At 35.5% G+C, this 18157-nt stretch overlaps 2 protein-coding genes across 2 annotated transcripts; one reads left to right on the forward strand and one right to left on the reverse strand.

Moving 5' to 3' along the window:
* Window positions 1-918: 918 nt before the first annotated feature.
* Window positions 919-11729, reverse strand: LOC131014593 (uncharacterized). Its single transcript, XM_057942608.1, has 20 exons — window positions 11452-11729; window positions 11184-11336; window positions 10945-11104; window positions 9923-10241; window positions 9516-9653; window positions 9228-9417; window positions 9003-9133; window positions 8178-8387; window positions 7800-7966; window positions 5899-5977; window positions 4650-5165; window positions 4186-4547; window positions 3878-3964; window positions 3694-3792; window positions 3263-3505; window positions 3002-3070; window positions 2679-2906; window positions 2154-2264; window positions 1327-1446; window positions 919-1228 (listed from the first exon to the last, which is right to left on the reverse strand). The coding sequence occupies exons 1-20, from the start codon at window positions 11546-11548 to the stop codon at window positions 1009-1011; spliced, it is 3699 nt and encodes a 1232-aa protein (XP_057798591.1). The 5' UTR covers window positions 11549-11729; the 3' UTR covers window positions 919-1008.
* An 838-nt stretch (window positions 11730-12567) lies between these two features.
* On the forward strand, window positions 12568-17568 carry LOC131014594 (plastidial pyruvate kinase 2). Its single transcript, XM_057942609.1, has 12 exons — window positions 12568-12966; window positions 13458-13745; window positions 13907-14072; window positions 14678-14812; window positions 14935-15045; window positions 15139-15227; window positions 15661-15723; window positions 15893-16068; window positions 16145-16247; window positions 16347-16495; window positions 16743-16851; window positions 17186-17568. Exons 1-12 carry the CDS (start codon window positions 12778-12780, stop codon window positions 17291-17293), a joined length of 1686 nt encoding a protein of 561 aa, XP_057798592.1. The 5' UTR covers window positions 12568-12777; the 3' UTR covers window positions 17294-17568.
* The last annotated feature ends 589 nt before the right edge of the window (window positions 17569-18157 follow it).

Raw genomic sequence — 18157 nt, forward strand, 5'->3', positions numbered from 1 at the left:
GTAATTTTTATTTTTATTGCAATATTTAATTTTAATTTTAATAAAATTTGGAATTTTAAAATAAAAGTGTAGAAATGTGAATTTTGTGGAAATAAGGATTTAAGACCTATTCTAAGACCCAATGCATTGGAGAGGAGTGTGTCTTAGGTGGGGACCACCATCTAAGACCCCCTCTAAGACACAATGCATTGGAGATGCTCTTAGCTTTGTATACATCATAGAGTTCATGCACATTATTCCTATATGAATTTAAATTAATATCCTTCATTTTACATAAAATAATAAGCACATTAATTACCCACGAGCTCGCTCAATTAGTTCATTAAATATAGTTTTTAAAACAATCACGATCCAAAACTTAAACTCGATGAAAATTCTACATTTAAGATTAAGTAGTACTAATTACCGACCTACTAAAATGTACATGCACATCCATAAAAATTAAGGAAGAAATAAAAGATGGTGTGGCGACATAGCTTTAACATTTTGGGACGTTTACTTTGCATGATTGATAAAATGGATGATTGTGTATTTTTATTCTCAAGAGTAGGATTACTCCAATCTCACCCTTTTCATGAGATAAAAATCAAGTAAAATTAATTTGAATGATAGAAATAATCAAGGACTTTGGAATATCTTAAAGCCCCAATCCATCAAAGTACATAAACGATTATTTTTACTACTTTTATGATAAGATAAAGCTAAGTAGACTACTTAGAGTGAGCCAAACTCCAACTGAAGTAAATACTTTAAGAGATATAATTGAAAAGTTAGAAGTTGAAAATAACAAACTATAGCAGTAACAAAACATTTTTAATTTATTTTTTTTGCTCTTTTCTTTTCTTTTTTGCCATTTACACGGGAACTCTGATCATGCGAATCCACAAGATGAAACGTAGCAGAAAGCATAGACTCGGATGGAACGGCAAACAAGTGGCAAAGCATAACCATTTGAAAGGAGTTAGAGTTGAATATAGAAAGGCTCTACATTTCAAATTAGCTGCTATATTATTCCTCATCATCCTCATCGATTACCATCCTCCGCTGCCTTCTCAATGCACCACTTTCCTGTGTGATGTTTACAGGCTGCGAGTCTTCATCAAAATCTGCCAGCTCATCATCCAGAGCTTCCTTGTAACTTCCCTCTCCAATTGTTTCAGTCGCTAAGTCAAAAAAATCAATTTCTTCGGAACCCATCTGTTTCGATTGCACTGAATCGTCCCTGCAACTGAAGAGCAGCGTGGACAAAATGGTAACTTTCAGGCACTAGGAAAAACAAATGCAGACACACATACTGTATGCAAATGCAGCCCAAGACTTGAATACCTTTCTGGGGTTTGGGTATCCCTGCCACTGAAGTCGGTCTTGGATAAATTCTCCCCAAATGCATCAGCCAGAACCACATCATCGTCATCATCACTGCTACGAGGTTTTTTCTTTGTTTTCCTGATTGAAGAACAGACTACTTAGAAACATATAACAGAGAATCAGAACGGAACAAGAAGTCCTTGCATGGTAAAACCAGCTTCTTTATGGTAATTGTATGTGGTTGTCATTTGCATTACAACGATGCTTTCCCTATAGCCTTTTCTCAAATACCAACTCATCCTAGAGTAGAGCAGTTTTCTTTATTGTGATCAATGAGTAGTTATTGACCAATCAAAATGAAGAACAAAACAGAAAGAAAACTACATAGCACCTTGGCGAAACAAGTTATTTTCAATAGAATATAACATTTTCAAGCTTACACAAAAAAAAGGGAAAAAGACAACTAGATGAATTTATCAATACGAAATAAATCTTAGCTCTAAATGTCCATATCCACAAGTGAACAACATGGTAGGCGGAAAAAATAATTTCTTGATGATATTTGATTCACATTAGCAGTACATGATGTAACGATAGTTATTGGCTTCTTGTAAGTCCCCTTACAGGATCAAGTACTAAATACAGATACCATACAAGGAGATCTTGAAATATTCCTAAAATGATTTCTGAGGCCAACCATGTTATCATGCTAAATATGGTAAAACAAAATATGCATATTAACACATTTATGTATGTTTATTTCATATTGCTACAAATACCACTAGTTAACACTCTGTAATCCATGATGTATGTGTGCGTATGGAGAGAGAGAGAGAGAGACGTACGCCAACACAGAGCTAAGTAATTCATCATCGGAGATGTCTCCAGGCGATTCTCGGGCTACCTTCTTATTGTTACTCTTATCAGAATGACTTCCGTTCCGCTTATGTTTGCCCCTAAAAAGAAAATAATAGAAGGTGCTAAATATTCTTACATTATAATTTTATTACAGGTAATTATGTCATTTTTTATGTGAAAGGAAACTAACCAAGTAACTATGTGATCACTAATTAGGGTGCATGAGATGCTGCAGATGCTGTGCCAGATCTGGCAGACTTAAATGAACTCATTGCTGCCAATATTACTTATTATGGAAATTTCACTAAAATGCAACTGAGAGTTTGCAGCCTCACAAGGGGTTTTAAAATGAGACTATTTTCATAAATAAAAGTACCTTGTTTTCCTATAAGCAGATTGTAGGTATTTTTATTCAACAATTAGTTAGGGATTGAGATATGTATTGATACTCAAGAACAATTTTTCCAATGTAGATGCAATCACATGCAAGAAGTGCAGTGGTTTTAGGTTACCTAATCCTCAGAGACGACAATGTTTCACCATCAGAGTCACTTGCACCTTCTGAAGGAAATTCGCTTACAGTCTCATCCCTCAAATGCATGCTAGCCTGGGGCTTCTTCTTTTTTGGCCTGATAAGGTCAAGTTGCTTAAGTTTTCTGGAAACCTGAGCGGTGGAAATACTACCAGAACTATCAAGCGCATTAGCAATCATGTAGCTGCACCTCCTGTGATCTTTGAACCTTCAACAAGTCAAACATGTCACCAGAAAATCCTATTTATTTGAGTAAAAAGTCATTTAAGTAAACTATGATTGACATGGTTAAAGAACTCTTACTGTTCGAACAATTCTTTAATCTGCTGCTCCTGACTAACACTAAATGCATCTACTCTTTTTCTAGAGTGCCTAACAAGAAAGTGGAAGGCCATCAATCAACTTGAACAGAAAGACAGAGAGATAATCTTGTTATTCAAAATTTTCCCATTGCAATTATATTCCGACCTATGTGATAAATCAGGATTGAATAAGCCTGAACCAGGCCAGACAAGCTAGTGATAAAAACACAGACCAGGCATAATCCTCAAAGCATACACTTACAGTGGTCTCCCTAAAGATGAGCTTTTCTCTGTTGGTATTAAATTGGGATGAGTAGTATCTTTTGAAGGAGCCCTCTTCTTTTTCTGAAGTTGATTGGAGGTATCAGAGCTCTGTTTCTTTGCTTTAGCTGACACTTCAAGTCTAAGCTGTCTAAGCAACTTAGAAATTTGTGGTTTTGAAATATCTCCATCTGGATCAAGCTCTCCAGCAATGAGCTTACTACACTCTGGGTTGTCCTTATACCTAACATACCAAGATCTTTAAATTATTCCAAATCGGAATGTCAAAACATCATGAAAGTCTTGAAGTAGCAGGCAAACTAAACCACCACAGTGTTCTAAAAGAATACATTCAGTTGATCATTAAAAGCTGAGTTCATGCTAGAGCACTAGTGTCTTGTAATGTTCCAAAACAATATAGGAAGAACTAACTTCTCATAGAGATCCTTAAGCTTTCCAGTAATTTCATCACTAAGCATAAGGCCATTTCCTCTCCTTGATAATCCGCCAGGTTCCTCTTCAGAACCCTCCCTGAATTAGGGAAGCAACAGAAAATGAGGGAAAAAAAAAAAAAACTAGAAACCAGAAAAGAGCTAAAATTGTAAAGAAACGATACCTGTCAGATATTTCACTCTCTTCAATCATTTCTTCTGCTGGATTTTGCCTGAACTTCTGAAAGTTATCTTTGAAAGGATCATCTTCCCTGTACATCATTCATCAGAACCTCAGACCAAAGGAAATTTCAACATTCTGATCTGGAAATCATGCCAGTCATTATGCATTGGGTAACATCAATAATCCAAAATAATTTATTTGTAGAATTAGCTCTTATTCTGATCAAAATGGCAAACTACTCTAATCAGTTCTTAGCTCCCTCTGGAAAGCTGCGACAAAAAATATGAACTAATGTTGAAGATATCTTACTCTTGGTTGTCCTGGCCAGGTGTTACATAATCATCATCACCTAGGGCATCGGCTATACTCCTGCGGACCCATTTTTGATCTTCAAAAAAGCCATTTCCTCCATTTTTGGTTCCATTTCTGTCTTCCCCAGCTTTGTTTTTGATATTGTTTAGCTCATTAATCATAGATCCACAACTTATATAATGACTTTCTTTTCGTGTCTTTACAAATAGAACTTCTACCAAAAGAAGGGGATAGCTCTTCATTTTCCGTAGCATTCTCCGTATCAAACTTGTCAAAAAGTTGACAATGTTTTCATATTCTTTGCGTGGCCTTAATTTCTGCTCCTCCAGGATATCATAGAATATTGTGAGGTGTGATAGCTGTAGAATTGATTGAGATATTATTATGAGACACTTCCATCTAAAATTATCTATTCCAAATGATTCAAATACAGATTATAAAAGAATCGCTCATATATATACCTGGTACAACATCGGAGATAGTTCAAGATCATCACAAATTCGTCGGAGCACAGTTATTATATAATGATTCGTGGTGATGGAATTTGTCTTATAGAACTTCAGCAGCCAGCATAACTTCTGAATAATAGTGTTGCTAGCAAGAGCAGACACCAAAGTGGATACCTTAAAATCAACTTCATCTGCCAATATTGGCTGCTCATCAGAAGAATCGTCAGTGTGCGGATCATAATTATCAGTAATATTTCTGTCATCCCCCTCTGCGTTGTTGCACCTCAGATTGGTAGGATTCATTACAGGTTCATCAACATTTATGGCATCCCTGATGCTTTCATCAGCCTCAGTATTAAACTCGTCATTTGTTGATGTCTCCTTTTCCAACATGTTGCCATCAATTGGTTTTTCACAAGTAGAGCTGCCTAACTCATTCTGGATATTAACATTATCCACACTTGGTTCACAAACATTTTCATTCTTGGTCTCTGCCTTCTTTTTTCTCTTTCTCAACTTTTTTGAGACCTTCATTTAAGAAAAGTTAAATCTTAAACATACAGAATTTACACAAGATATCTGTTTAACCAATTTTGAGTATATACTGAATCTGGCGACATATACTAAAAGATGAACATTTGACCTTTATTGGAAGAACAAGCCTGTTGCTTTCTTCAAACATATTATAGAAAATAGTACCATAAAGAATTTAAACACTACTGCTTTCCAAGTCTTGACAAACTTATATCTCAAAAAAAGGGATAAGATTGTCCCTCCAGAAATGTATGCTAAAGAGAGACATGCCATAACTTGGAATGTAACATTAAATTGAATTAAAACATGTCGGGCATCATTTTCTTTCCTCCAGACAATTTTCTATTGCTCAACACATAATATAACTAGTCCTTGCTTTTAGTCAAGAAAGCAAAATTCCAGAAACCCACTATGATTAGAATCAAGTTGGACAATATGTAGACAGCACTTTAAAGCATCTAATCAAATTTAGGACAAAGCTTATCAATAAAATCAAATGACCTAAAAGAAAGTCTATTCAAATTATGCAGTACAGCAGTACAAGAAACTCCAGGAAATAGGTTAGATAACTAATAGCTCTAAATAGAATCTGAATACATATTCAAAAGTTAATAATTCTTAGGCACTTCTATGTGCAGCTTGATGAACTGAAAACCAGAGATTCCAACCAAGACTAAAAAGCAAGTAGCTGCTATAGATAAAAAAGTTAATTGTAAATCAAATGTACCCTCAGAGTGCCCCGTGCTTGGAGGTTTTCCAGTAGTCGCAGAACCACATGCATAGTTTCCACCAAGTTGGCAAGATCACTAGAAAAATCGTAGAAGCAGAATTAAGAAAACAATAAAATGAAAAATAAACTAATGTTTATTTTGGGATAAAAAAACATTACTGATGCCAATACATCCCAAGTTTAATTCTAGCATGTGCATGTGTGGATTGAACTTGTGCATTTAGTTTTAAGTCATTCAAGATCTCTGCCTGAAATTGATATTATGCTGTGATCCTGCTAAATACACAGTTTGGTGGTCAGTGCTAGTGTGCAAGTCCTTAGCTCGGTTCACAGAACTTTTATCTGTTCCCATGATTGGCAAACTGGAAGCCATATTAAGGTGCATAAATTCATTAAACCTTTGTCAGGTGCATGGAATGCCCAAAATGGAGCACATCTATACTGAAACGAATTATATGAGCCAGCAGACAGAGAAGCATCCAAATGAGCATGCTCTAATCTAGACAGAAGCATCGTAATGACCCAGCATTTGACTTGGGTGGTCCTCAGATTCAATTTAACATCCTTCGACATACAATTGTTCTTCCAAATATATAAATATTAGATATAGCATAACACGACGCTGCTACAGGAGTACCAGTATTTAAGAATGTGAGGCTTAAAAATTAGTAACTTAAAAATTAAAATAATTGTTAATGTTAATTGACTCCTCCCTGTAACATACAATCTAAACTGGCACAGAGCAACAGGTGAAATCAACTGGCACAGAGCAATAGGTGAAAACTAACAAGATATAATATGGTCATTTGTAAGATAATTAGAGGCTGGAGATAATTTAGTTTGCCTTCAAAATAAAAAGATAATCTTACAGCAAATTAGATTATTTGAAAGAATCATTATTTGATTCAATACCGTCAAGAGTAAACAATTATCAGCCAAGATGAACGTCGTCATCATAGTGCTAAAACTAAGACCATGGGGCTACAAATCAAATAGAATGACTGATTCATTTGTTGATGCAAGACAGATTTTCAAAAACAAAGTCATACTACCTCCGTCCACGATAAGTGTGGCACATTGGGTTCAGCACGAGTTTTAATAAAAGTTGGTAGATGTTTCTTTAGTGGAGAAAGGATCCCACCATTGGTTGAGGTTGAATTACAAGTATTGAGTGTGGACTAGAGGGTGGTTTTTTGGTAAATAAGGAGTAGTTGTGAGGCTGAATTATAAGGGCTGAGTGTGAGATCATGTCCTAAAAAGAAAAGTGTTATACTCTTCGTCCAGTGTGAGGTCATGTCCTAAAAAGGAAAGTGCTACACTCTTCGTGGATACCGCATAAGGCAATTGTGCCACACTTATTGTGGACGGAGGGTGTATATGATATACATCTTTTTTTTTTTATATGTGCATGAGTTTTCAAGTGAAAATGAGTTGAATGTTGTAGAAGAGCACAGTTTTTGTCTAGGTAAAGAACTAAAGATCATGACTTCCTACATTGCAAGGGATTCCACCAAAGAGCCAGATGTTCTAGCTAAGAAAAATATTGATTTGTGAGACAACTGGATGCTAGTTATGAATCACCATGTACAATGTCATGGACCAGTGTAGTTAAATAAGTAAAACTGATTAAGCAATATCAGAGGCTCTGCAATTTATGGTTAACAAAAATTGTTATTTTGTACATAAAGAAAAGGTTCGAATAGAGCAATTCCCTCATGAGAAGCAAGGAGTGGTTGACAGCAGACATGAACCATTTTCTGCGCTTGTAATCATGATTATGTATTTCTAAAAATGAACGGAAAAATATAAATGGCATATAAAAAGTTGGGAGCACAAATACGCCTGCCTCTAGTATCAACTAGCAGTAAAAAATATTAAGCACAGTGTAAGAGTAAAACCTTTTAGATTGTTTATGAGTGTCAAAGGATTTAATCAGATTCAAGAGAAACTGAGTCATCCCTTCCTCAGTTTGATCATAGAATAACTTGTATAGAAGAATACGAGCTGTCTGAGGTTCCTTTGAATCTTCTAGGGATTGCTTTAGCACCAAATCCAGCATTCTTATCTTCAAAGGACATAATTGTATATATCAGAAGATGCAACAGATAGCATGCTTGTAGAAACTCATGGAAAAATCTATTAGAGGAGAGATGCACATATTTGTCAAGGAAAGATTTCAAAAAGGGCATGCAAATTAGGTACAAATGCGGCAAGAGAAGGGCGTTATCAACTTATGAAGATGAATATGGTAGAACTTAAGCTTGAAGATTAATTACCATAACTTTTGCAAGGGACCCTGCTGCTGAAAGAAACTTATAGTCATTTGTTTGTTTCAAAGCTTCAAATGCATAACGCCATTTTGAAATGACCAGTAGAAACATAGACTCGGTCAATGTTTCAGCAATTGGGCCGCATATGCTGCCTTTAAATAAGATGTCATCATCAAGAGAAGTCACTGGCTCCTCATTCTCAGCATCAATAATGGGCTGTCAATGCATAGAACAGCTAATGTAAGATTTGACACATGAAGCAGGAACCAAAAGATTTACATGAAAAGTATGATGCATGAGAGCAAGAACCAGAAGATTTACAGTAAGGTTAACCCTATTAAAGCCTAAAAGTTGATATATTTTGTTCTGAATAAGTCAATAACTTTACCGAATAAATCAAGAGACCGCATGAATAGACATTCAGTAAATAACAAGCCACATTTATTCTGTTTAGTAAAATTGTTGGCGTATTCAGTAAAATTATTGACTTATTCAGACCGGCTTTCGCCTTCTCTCCTTCTCTCAAATATTTAGCTTCTCTATTGATCCCTTCTCTCTCTCTATATATATATATATCTATATATATATATATATACACACACATATAACTTCTTTTCTGGTTTTGCTTTCTGTTGGTACCAACTTGAGGCCAAAACTCTAATTGCTCATTTAGCGCCCCCGAGACAAAATTCTTAGATACAATTATATATATATATTTTTTTTGATCGGGCAAAGTCATGTTAGATGTTAGATACAATTATATTTAAACCATAGAGTAAATGTAAACCATGTCAAGATCAAATGTTATAAGTTCCACCTGTTGTTTCATACCTTAGAAGCTACACATTTGTGATATTGAAAAGATGTGACAAACTCAGCAACCTTAAAAAACATGATAACATCAGTGCTCTGTATTTCGAGATGTTCTTTATCAATATCTTCACGGATTGACTGCATCAGAACTGAAGGAAACATAATCTAAATGAGATCAAATATCAAATCAAAATTACAGAGAGAAAAACTTGGGAAAATATCAGTGGATGAAAAAACTAGTACCATTGTATCCTCCCATCAGAAATTGGCTCATAAAACCATCGAGTAATTGCAGAATTTTATTTTTTGTTGACGGTAGTTCTCTGTGGTCCCATATCTCTCTTTTGGGTGGACCTCGGATAACTTTAGGACCTTTTAACAAAGCATCACCAGAAGGAGAAGGGTTTCCCTTCAGAAGTGCTTTAGAACCATCCTGTTGTAGATTTAAAGTTAACCCCCCCCACAGTATAAATGTTTAATATTGTGTCAGAAGTATAATACTGGAACATCAAAAATGATTATGTGCCATACCAAGGTGACTCGGGTATATGTTCCAGTAAACTTTGAATAGCAACTTAGATTGTGAAATCTGGTAAGCTTTCTTTTCTCTTGTTCCTCTTTCATGATGGACTGGAGACTGCTAACTAAATTTTCAGCATTGTCTTCAACCTAATTAACATATCATAAGAAGTACTTAAGCTGAAGCATGAACAATGAAATATAAAGAAGCACTGAAACTTTGGAAAGGCTCAATGCACACAAAAACATACAAATGAAGATTTGATTAATAAACGTATATTCCCATTGAAGAGAAAGCTCAATATGAAAATGTAATATGTTGTTATCCTCAAAGTTATCCAGATATATTTTACTGCTAACAATTTTGGAGTTTGGACAGGGTGGAAAAGCATATCTTAGAAAAATAACAATCCACAAACCTCATAGCTTTTCAAGTATGCCTTAGCAATCAACTCAGGATCTTGACCCTTGAATATGTGATAATAAGTTTCCAGTAAGAGCAAGTTATCTTGACGAAGGTAGCCCTGAGAACCACCAGTGTGTTGCGATAATACCAAAATCAGGTCCATAACATTCTCCTGGAACAATAATTCTAAAAAGCTGTCTCGAATAAACAGAAACTGAGTGGCTGATCCTGCAGCTTTCTGTTGAGTTGATATATCTTGAATAGCAAGGACGTTCCGAAATAAAGTAAGGACCAGCTGAACCAATTTCCAATCATCCTCTGTAAAAGATCCACTGCAAAACATGAAGCAAACTGTCAGGTTGGATTCAATGATGAAATTTAAGAACAGTACTACTGAGCATCTTAACCATACAAGTTATAGTCTTTCATATTATAACAAGCAATCACCATCATTCACCCCCGTCACTTCTTGTCAATCAGAAACAAATTAATTATAAGAAAGCATGCTACTACTAATTTTAACTTTAATTTTTATCTCCCTTTATCTTTGCCAAAAACAAAAATGACTCTATTTCTTTACTTTCCAGAAATGAAACTCTCATCCTCCCAAAGCATTAATTGTTTAGTGTAATATTTCAAATATTTGCAATTCTATAGTACCGTACCCTATGAGAAACCAAAATTGACTAGGCATTTAACAAATGATCTGACGAGTATCTAAAGTTCAGAAAGTATCACAAAAAAATGCACCACATTGATTCATCCAACAAAATTCTGAAACATGCTTCCGCACTCTAATACATTTTCCGGCCAACTACCGGAAAACATAATCGGGTTTCCCAACCGGTAGGATAGAAAACCCAAAATTGTGACAGTCTCCAGGCCCAAAGACACTAAGACTCCCATTCTCATAAAATGTTAAAACAAAATCACAATTTAACTTCCAGCAATTTAATCTCCAATAGTCACCGAAAAAGTAAACCAATTGTTTTGGCAAGTAAAAACATTCCCATCAACAAGTACCGCTGCGCTGACCTTTCAAGATTTTCTAATGGGCTTTCGAGAAGGGACACTATTACTGGAATAATATCACTGAATGTAATAGCGGACTTCAGTCCCCAAAGATACTCAATTTGCTGAAATATGTCAACGGATGTAGGCTCAACGGGCATAGTAAGAAATACCAGCACTTTCACTACAAAAAAGAGCTTGATTCGTCAAAATTGTATCTAGAATGTAGCATATTACACTTCCGAAATCTCATTCAGTGTTACCTGCATTCAGCACCAAATTACGGTCTTCCTGGAAATACTCAATAATCGGGATCAAATCCTTCCCCACAGTATTCCATTTACAAACTTGCTTGAATACATCCCTTTTCTCCGGATCATCGCGCCGTAGAAACCTTAATAGATCCTTCAAGTTATCTGTCAAATATTTCGAGCAAAATCGAATTAACAACATCTAAATAACGATCACAGTTATCTCAATTTCTATTAAATGAATAATACAAAGAACAAGAACAGCAAGAATAAGTGGCACCTAAACAATACTCTCCCTTAGCATATCCAATGCGCTTCCCATTGTCATCTTCTTCAACTATTCCTAGCCCAGCACAAATGGTTGATAATCCATCCATGTTCCTCGAATTAAACGCTGAATTTTGGGGAAACTGATATATGAGAAATACCTAATGCTGGTGGAAGGATGTAGGAGATTTGGATCTGAGAATTTCTGGTATTAGGGATGTGAGTCTTCAGATGATGATAGCCATAGTAAAGTTTCCCGCCCTTTTTATTAAGAGTGGCGGGACTAAGAGTGAGAGTATAATTATGGAGTAATTCCCCCGTTTAAATAGATTAAAATTAAATGTTTTTACAAATTTTATTATTGTTTGGGAAAATAAGTGTTGCTTTAATAAGTTTATCCATTATTTTAATTTGTTCCCGCTTAAAATGATAAATTTATACCTTATTATATTATCTTTCTATTTAAAAGGATAAAAAACAAATACACTTTTATTGCGTATCCTTCACTCATAATTTACTTAGCGACTCCTATTGTTGGATCTTTTCTCACTAACTAATTAAAGGTATAAAATATTTTGGTTGATTTTTTTTTCTAAGTTGCGGGAGAAGAATGAAGACTAAATATACAAATAATGACTTGATAAAGCGCTTACTTTGACTATATTAGTATTGAATTAAGTCATGAACTTATTGCCTATATTTATATGTATGTGGATTTGTCGATATATGACCGTGAGTAATTGATTCATTTTTTTTTTGTTGCAAAGTAGCAAATGCAAAAAATATTGTATTAATATTTTCTTATGAATGAAAATTACGAGAAAAATCTCAATATTGTTATATGATCTTGAATATAGATTTTTTTTTTTTAGGAAAGTAACTCTACATTATTTTATTTTTTTGAAACCAAGTAACTTTACATTATTAGTACATGTATAATGCATGCAATGACGAGACAGTGACAATTAGGCGCCACATCTATTTTTCGGCTATGAAAATAAGAGAGAGTAGCGTTGCTGTGTTGGGCCCCAATTCCAAATGGAGGGACTGCGTTGGGCGTGGGCCCGAATCGACATGGCTTAAGCGTCGACCATTTTGGGAAAACCTATTTTACCCCTTAAACCCCAATGCTAATTGCCAACCGTTGTTGAGCTAACTGTTGGGGTAGTGACCAGCCTCCAGTTTTCATTCGATACAAACAAGAAGCCGATCCTCCAAAATCATCGACGATTTCTCCAATCTGCCTCTTAATTTATACTCGCGCCTCCTCGTTCTCTGTCCCTCACTTCCTCTCTCTACCTATCTCCACCTTTTTTACACGAGGTTGGTTGTTGCTGCAATGGCACAGACGGCTGCGACGGGGTTGATTCACGGCGCAGTTGCGGCGAATCCGGCCTCTGGATCTCATCGGATCCGTGTGGACAAGCTGAGACCAATTCATGGCTTTGAAGGGAAGGTTTTGGGACGAACCGAGAAGAAGAGCCACAGCGGAGTCAGCGCCGTGCGCTCTGAACTGCAAGTGATTCCGGTCTGTATGTGTGTGTTATTTGAGGATGTAGTATTGTATTCTTTTGGAGCAACTACTCGTTTCCAGCTTTATGAATGTTGTTACTGTTGGGAAGAGTGTGGTTGAACGTTTTATTTCTTTGCCCCCCATAATTTTTCCCAATATGAATTATGCTTTGGGACAGTGGTGGTGATTTGCTTCGTAAAATTGAATTGACCTCTAATGCTGGTTTCTTAATAAATGCTACTGTTATTTTTTATTTATTTTTTGGTTATTGCAAGAAGCCTAATCTCTTAGGACATAGTTTCCAACGTGACCCGATCAAGTTAAGTGTGATATCCTGATACAATATGATAATCCAATAATAACTCATGGTTAGATATTCTTATGTGGCATGGTTAGATATTCTTATGTGGCATCTGAATGTGTCCACTGAAAAACAAATTCTTGAGCAGACAAGTCTGTGGATGTACTTCTACTAATAGTAGTTTTCTTCAAATTCTCTTGACCAGGCAGAAGAGAAAAATCAATATTTACAAGGGATTCCACAACCTGGCGGAACATCAGCATCTATATGGTCTAAGCCTACTGTCAGCCGGAAGACAAAGATTGTTTGCACAATTGGTCCCTCCACTAACACCAGGGAAATGATATGGAAGCTTGCAGAGGCTGGAATGAACGTTGCCCGTCTCAATATGTCCCATGGAGACCATGCATCTCACCAGAAAGTCATTGATTTGGTCAAGGAATATAATGCTCAATCCAAAGACAATGTCATTGCCATCATGCTTGATACCAAGGCAAGTCCCTTTTTTTAGTAGGGAAGAGAGGGGTTGTGTTTAGTTGGTCAAGTTAGTCACGAAATTGTATGTTATTTTTGTAACATATCACAACAATTATAATTATATTTTCAGCATGTCTGATGAATTTGCTTCTAATGCTTTGTGACGTCCAATGACAGGGTCCTGAGGTAAGGAGTGGAGATTTACCCCAACCTATTCCACTTACAACTGGTCAGGAATTTACTTTTACAATTCGAAGAGGAGTTGGCACAACAGATTGTGTCAGTGTAAACTATGATGATTTTGTTAATGATGTTGAAGCAGGGGACATGCTTCTTGTTGATGGTATAATACTATTAACTGCATTAACTGTGAACAATTTTAGCCAAAAATTAGATTCTACAATACTGTTGTTATAGGAATACCTCTTATTTACTCCTTTGTATTAGGCGAGGGAAAGGAGTTATTAAGTTACTGGTTAGAAAGGCGATAAGTGAAGCTAACTGATTGATCAATGCTATGCAATTCCCCATTATCGAATATGTATTGCATCATTCGTTTTATATATTATCTGATGAAGTATATTTATTTAGATAGTGAATAAGGGCGCAGGGCTACCAATGTAAAATGCATAAAAAAAGAAGTTTCCCCTCTCACATAATTATTACTTTAGCCATCATTTTAGATGGAAGTTGAGTATATATACTTATTAGAAGATAAAATTATCTCATTTGGTTCGTTGTCTCCTGCCAAATAGGTAACAATCTCCATGTGTGTGGTTACAACCTTCTACCTTTGTAATTTATCTATGTAGGTTAGTGGATAGGGTTGGGGGGGCGCAATATTAAAGTTGACATCAATTGAATTTCAGAATGTGGGGAACATTTGTAGAAGCTTTGGTGAAGATGCCTCTTTTTTGTCTGTTTAATGACTACAGCCTGATGATGCAGGTGGTATGATGTCATTCTTGGTGAAATCAAAGACTAAAGATTCAGTGAAATGTGAAGTTATTGATGGTGGAGAGCTTATGTCTCGAAGGCATCTCAATGTTCGAGGAAAAAGCGCAACGCTTCCATCAATTACTGGTTAGATCAGCAATTATACTTTCTGACATCTGTGATACTTCTAATGCTCTCTATCCATGTTGTATGCATAATGAGTAACTTCTTGTATCAAATGAGTTTACTTTGCCAATTTTCTATAATAGAAAAGGACTGGGATGATATCAAATTTGGAGTGGACAACAAAATCGACTTCTATGCTGTTTCCTTCGTCAAGGATGCAGCTGTGGTCCATGAACTGAAGAATTATCTTAAAGGTACAAACAGCATCCATACTCCAGCTTATTAGTATATATTGTATGTTTGGCATAAGTAATGCTGAATCTTTAACTGAATGTTCATCCCTGTAGATGCTGGCGCAGATATCCATGTCATTGTAAAAATTGAAAGTGCAGATTCCATACCAAATTTACATTCAATTATTACAGCATCTGATGGGGTTAGTAGATCGATATTTATTTCACTTTTTTTTTTGGAGAATGAAATGCTGTTATTTTGCACTAGCCACTAAGGACTGAATTTTCACTGTGTAAATAGTTAGGGTGCTCTCATTAATCTTGGGATAACTCGTTCCTTTATAATTATATCATTTCTTCTAAAATACATATCTGTTTAAGATTTTGTGTTTATAGAAGTTCAAGTTGATTTGGGTCATCAGTTGTCAATTACTGAGTGTTTTTGCAGTACTTATTTTCCAAAATAATTGGATCGCTCCTTGAAAAAGAATATCTGAGATAGCATAGCTTCTGTTACGTGATGAACTGGTGTCAGTCTCTTTCTTGATTTGCTACTGCCTTATTTCTTTTCATAATATCATTAGATATATATTGATGCTAGACTGCAGATTTAGCTGAAACTTGATTTTTGTTCAGGCTATGGTTGCCAGGGGGGATCTTGGTGCCGAGTTGCCGATTGAAGAGGTCCCTTTATTGCAGGTAACATTATTAATGTGGTGTTAAAAGAAGACATATCTTTGCTACTGGCCTTTGGTTCTTGTCTAGACTGCTGTAAACATGGCTAACTGGATTTATCTACGCTAGTGACGTCACTTGAGTCCATACATCATGCTATAAACTGACATATGTCAATATGTCGCATTTGCAGGAAGAAATTATTGGAATATGTCGTAGTATGGGCAAGGCAGTCATAGTGGCAACAAATATGCTGGAAAGCATGATTGTCCATCCCACTCCAACCCGAGCAGAGGTATCAGATATTGCTATAGCAGTTAAAGAAGGGGCCGATGCGATTATGCTCTCTGGAGAAACTGCTCACGGGAAGTAAGTTAACTTTCCATTGATACTAGTTTTCATATATTTTTGCATCGTAATTGATTCGGTTAATATACCACATTAGATTCCCACTGAAGGCAGTTAAGGTCATGCACACTGTGTCCTTGCGGATGGAAGCGACGATAACTGGGCCACAAACTCCAGCAAATCTGGGCCAAGCCTTCAAGGTATGGCTAATGTTTTCTCAACGGATGGATAATTCTGTGTTATCTGATATGTGCTACGTGATGTGCAAATTATTCACTTCTTATTTTTGTCTTTTACAGAATCATATGAGCGAAATGTTTGCATTCCATGCAACAAAGATGTCTAATAACCTTGGAACTTCAATTGTTGTCTTCACTAGAAGTGGCTTCATGGCCATTCTACTGAGTCATTATCGACCGCGTGGCACAATCTTCGCTTTCACAAATGAGTGAGTTGTCTAATTTACATTATACTATTAAACTTAGTGACTTCTGTCCAAGATAAATGTCACCATATGAAATGAGGCTTATTGAATTCCCTTTTGTTTCGATCTCTTAGTTATTTAATAATCAATCTTTATGAACAATTTGATATGTGAAACTTGAGGAGCTGATTCACTGGCATTCAGAATTCTGTGTCATTTAACAAGTATGGTTTCTCCATTTAATAGATTCTATGATTTAATTGTCTAACAGGAAGAAGATACAGCAGAGATTAGCTCTATACCAAGGCGTTTGCCCCATACACATGGAGTTCTCTACTGATGCTGAGGAGACATTTACCAATGCTTTGGCTTTATTACAGGTGAACACCTTTTAGGCTTATCTATCACAATTAAGTGTTTTAAAACAGTTCAATAAAAAGCACTTATAGGGTTGAGGATATGTGAATTGCTGCTTCACATTCAAACTAAAATAAAGAATACAATTATAATCCTAATGCTCTGTTATATTTTGTTCTTGACGCTGAAGCGCACTCCACAGCAAATTTGCTTGTCCAATCCATCATCATGATCATTATTTATTTTTTTCTTTTTTCTTTTTTTCCAACTCCAAGTTTAAACAGTTGGAGTGTTTATTTTACTTATTCTATATCAGGGGAAATGATTGTAATACAATATTTGTTTCCAATCTTACAGAAGCAAGGACTAGTGAAGGAAGGCGAGAATATCGCAGTTGTTCAAAGCGGTAAACAGCCCATCTGGCGCTCCGAATCCACACATAATATTCAACTGAGGAAAGTATAGCTGGCAAAGGGGATCGGGAAATCATTGCCACTGTTCATGGCTGCACAATGAGAAACAATGTTGATTGTTTGTTGGATGCTTCAATCTTTTCAATTGAACGATGCAGCTTGCGTGTTGTAACCTTAATATTTTATTTACCTTTGAGCGAATCCATTGGTTCGATAATATTTTGCTCCCTTTTGATCTTTAATGTTACTTGGCTTTCTCTCTTGAGCTGGAATGGTATTCTAGTTGAATGAAAGTAGGTTGAGAATTATACAAAGGTTTTTTAACTATGTGTTCTTTCCCTCTCTACTCCCTTCATTCACATCTATTCATATGATTGAATCTAGTTCTTGACTGTAATATTTGTAGGGGGTTCGCGGTTTGATTTGCTGTTATTTGGCACCAAAATCAAACCAAAGTGCAAATTAGGTATATGATGATTTCAGTACATTAAATTGAACTTTATTAGTATCAGATTCAAACCAAACTGCAAGTTAGGTTTCATGATTTTAGTCAATTAATTAAATTGAACTTTATTTGGCACCAAAATCAAACCAAAGTGCAAATTAGGTATATGATGATTTTAGTAAATTAAATTGAAATTTATTAGTATCAAAATCAAATCAAATTGTATTAACACGATTTGGTGTGATTTAATTTGCAGTTTATACGTATTTTTATCTTCATAATAATAATATCACTTGGTTGATTTATATTTTTTACAAATAAAAAATAATAAACCATAATTTTCTAAAATATATTTTTTTAAAATTTGTTATTACAAAAAAAAAAAAGGAAAAACACATTCACATTCTCTAGGTGACGACCTATTAGTTGGAGGAGAAGCGTCTTACCAACAGACTGCGCTTCATCATCATA

The sequence above is a fragment of the Salvia miltiorrhiza genome, chromosome 3, assembly GCF_028751815.1.
Source record: "Salvia miltiorrhiza cultivar Shanhuang (shh) chromosome 3, IMPLAD_Smil_shh, whole genome shotgun sequence".
Lineage (NCBI taxonomy): Eukaryota > Viridiplantae > Streptophyta > Magnoliopsida > Lamiales > Lamiaceae > Salvia > Salvia miltiorrhiza.

What these genes read in the sequence shown, in the direction of transcription:
- LOC131014593 (XM_057942608.1), bottom strand. Translation starts at nt 11,548, where the DNA reads ATGGATGGATTATCAACCATTTGTGCTGGGCTAGGAATAGTTGAAGAA. An exon ending in CCATTAGAAAATCTTGAAAG is followed by an intron (nt 10,242 to 10,944) that starts GTCAGCGCAGCG and finishes CATGTTTTGCAG; the next exon opens with TGGATCTTTTACAGAGGATG. An exon ending in TCTGATGGGAGGATACAATG is followed by an intron (nt 9,134 to 9,227) that starts GTACTAGTTTTT and finishes TGTTTCCTTCAG; the next exon opens with TTCTGATGCAGTCAATCCGT.
- LOC131014594 (XM_057942609.1), top strand. Translation starts at nt 12,778, where the DNA reads ATGGCACAGACGGCTGCGACGGGGTTGATTCACGGCGCAGTTGCGGCG. An exon ending in GGACATGCTTCTTGTTGATG is followed by an intron (nt 14,073 to 14,677) that starts GTATAATACTAT and finishes CTGATGATGCAG; the next exon opens with GTGGTATGATGTCATTCTTG. An exon ending in TTATTACAGCATCTGATGGG is followed by an intron (nt 15,228 to 15,660) that starts GTTAGTAGATCG and finishes ATTTTTGTTCAG; the next exon opens with GCTATGGTTGCCAGGGGGGA.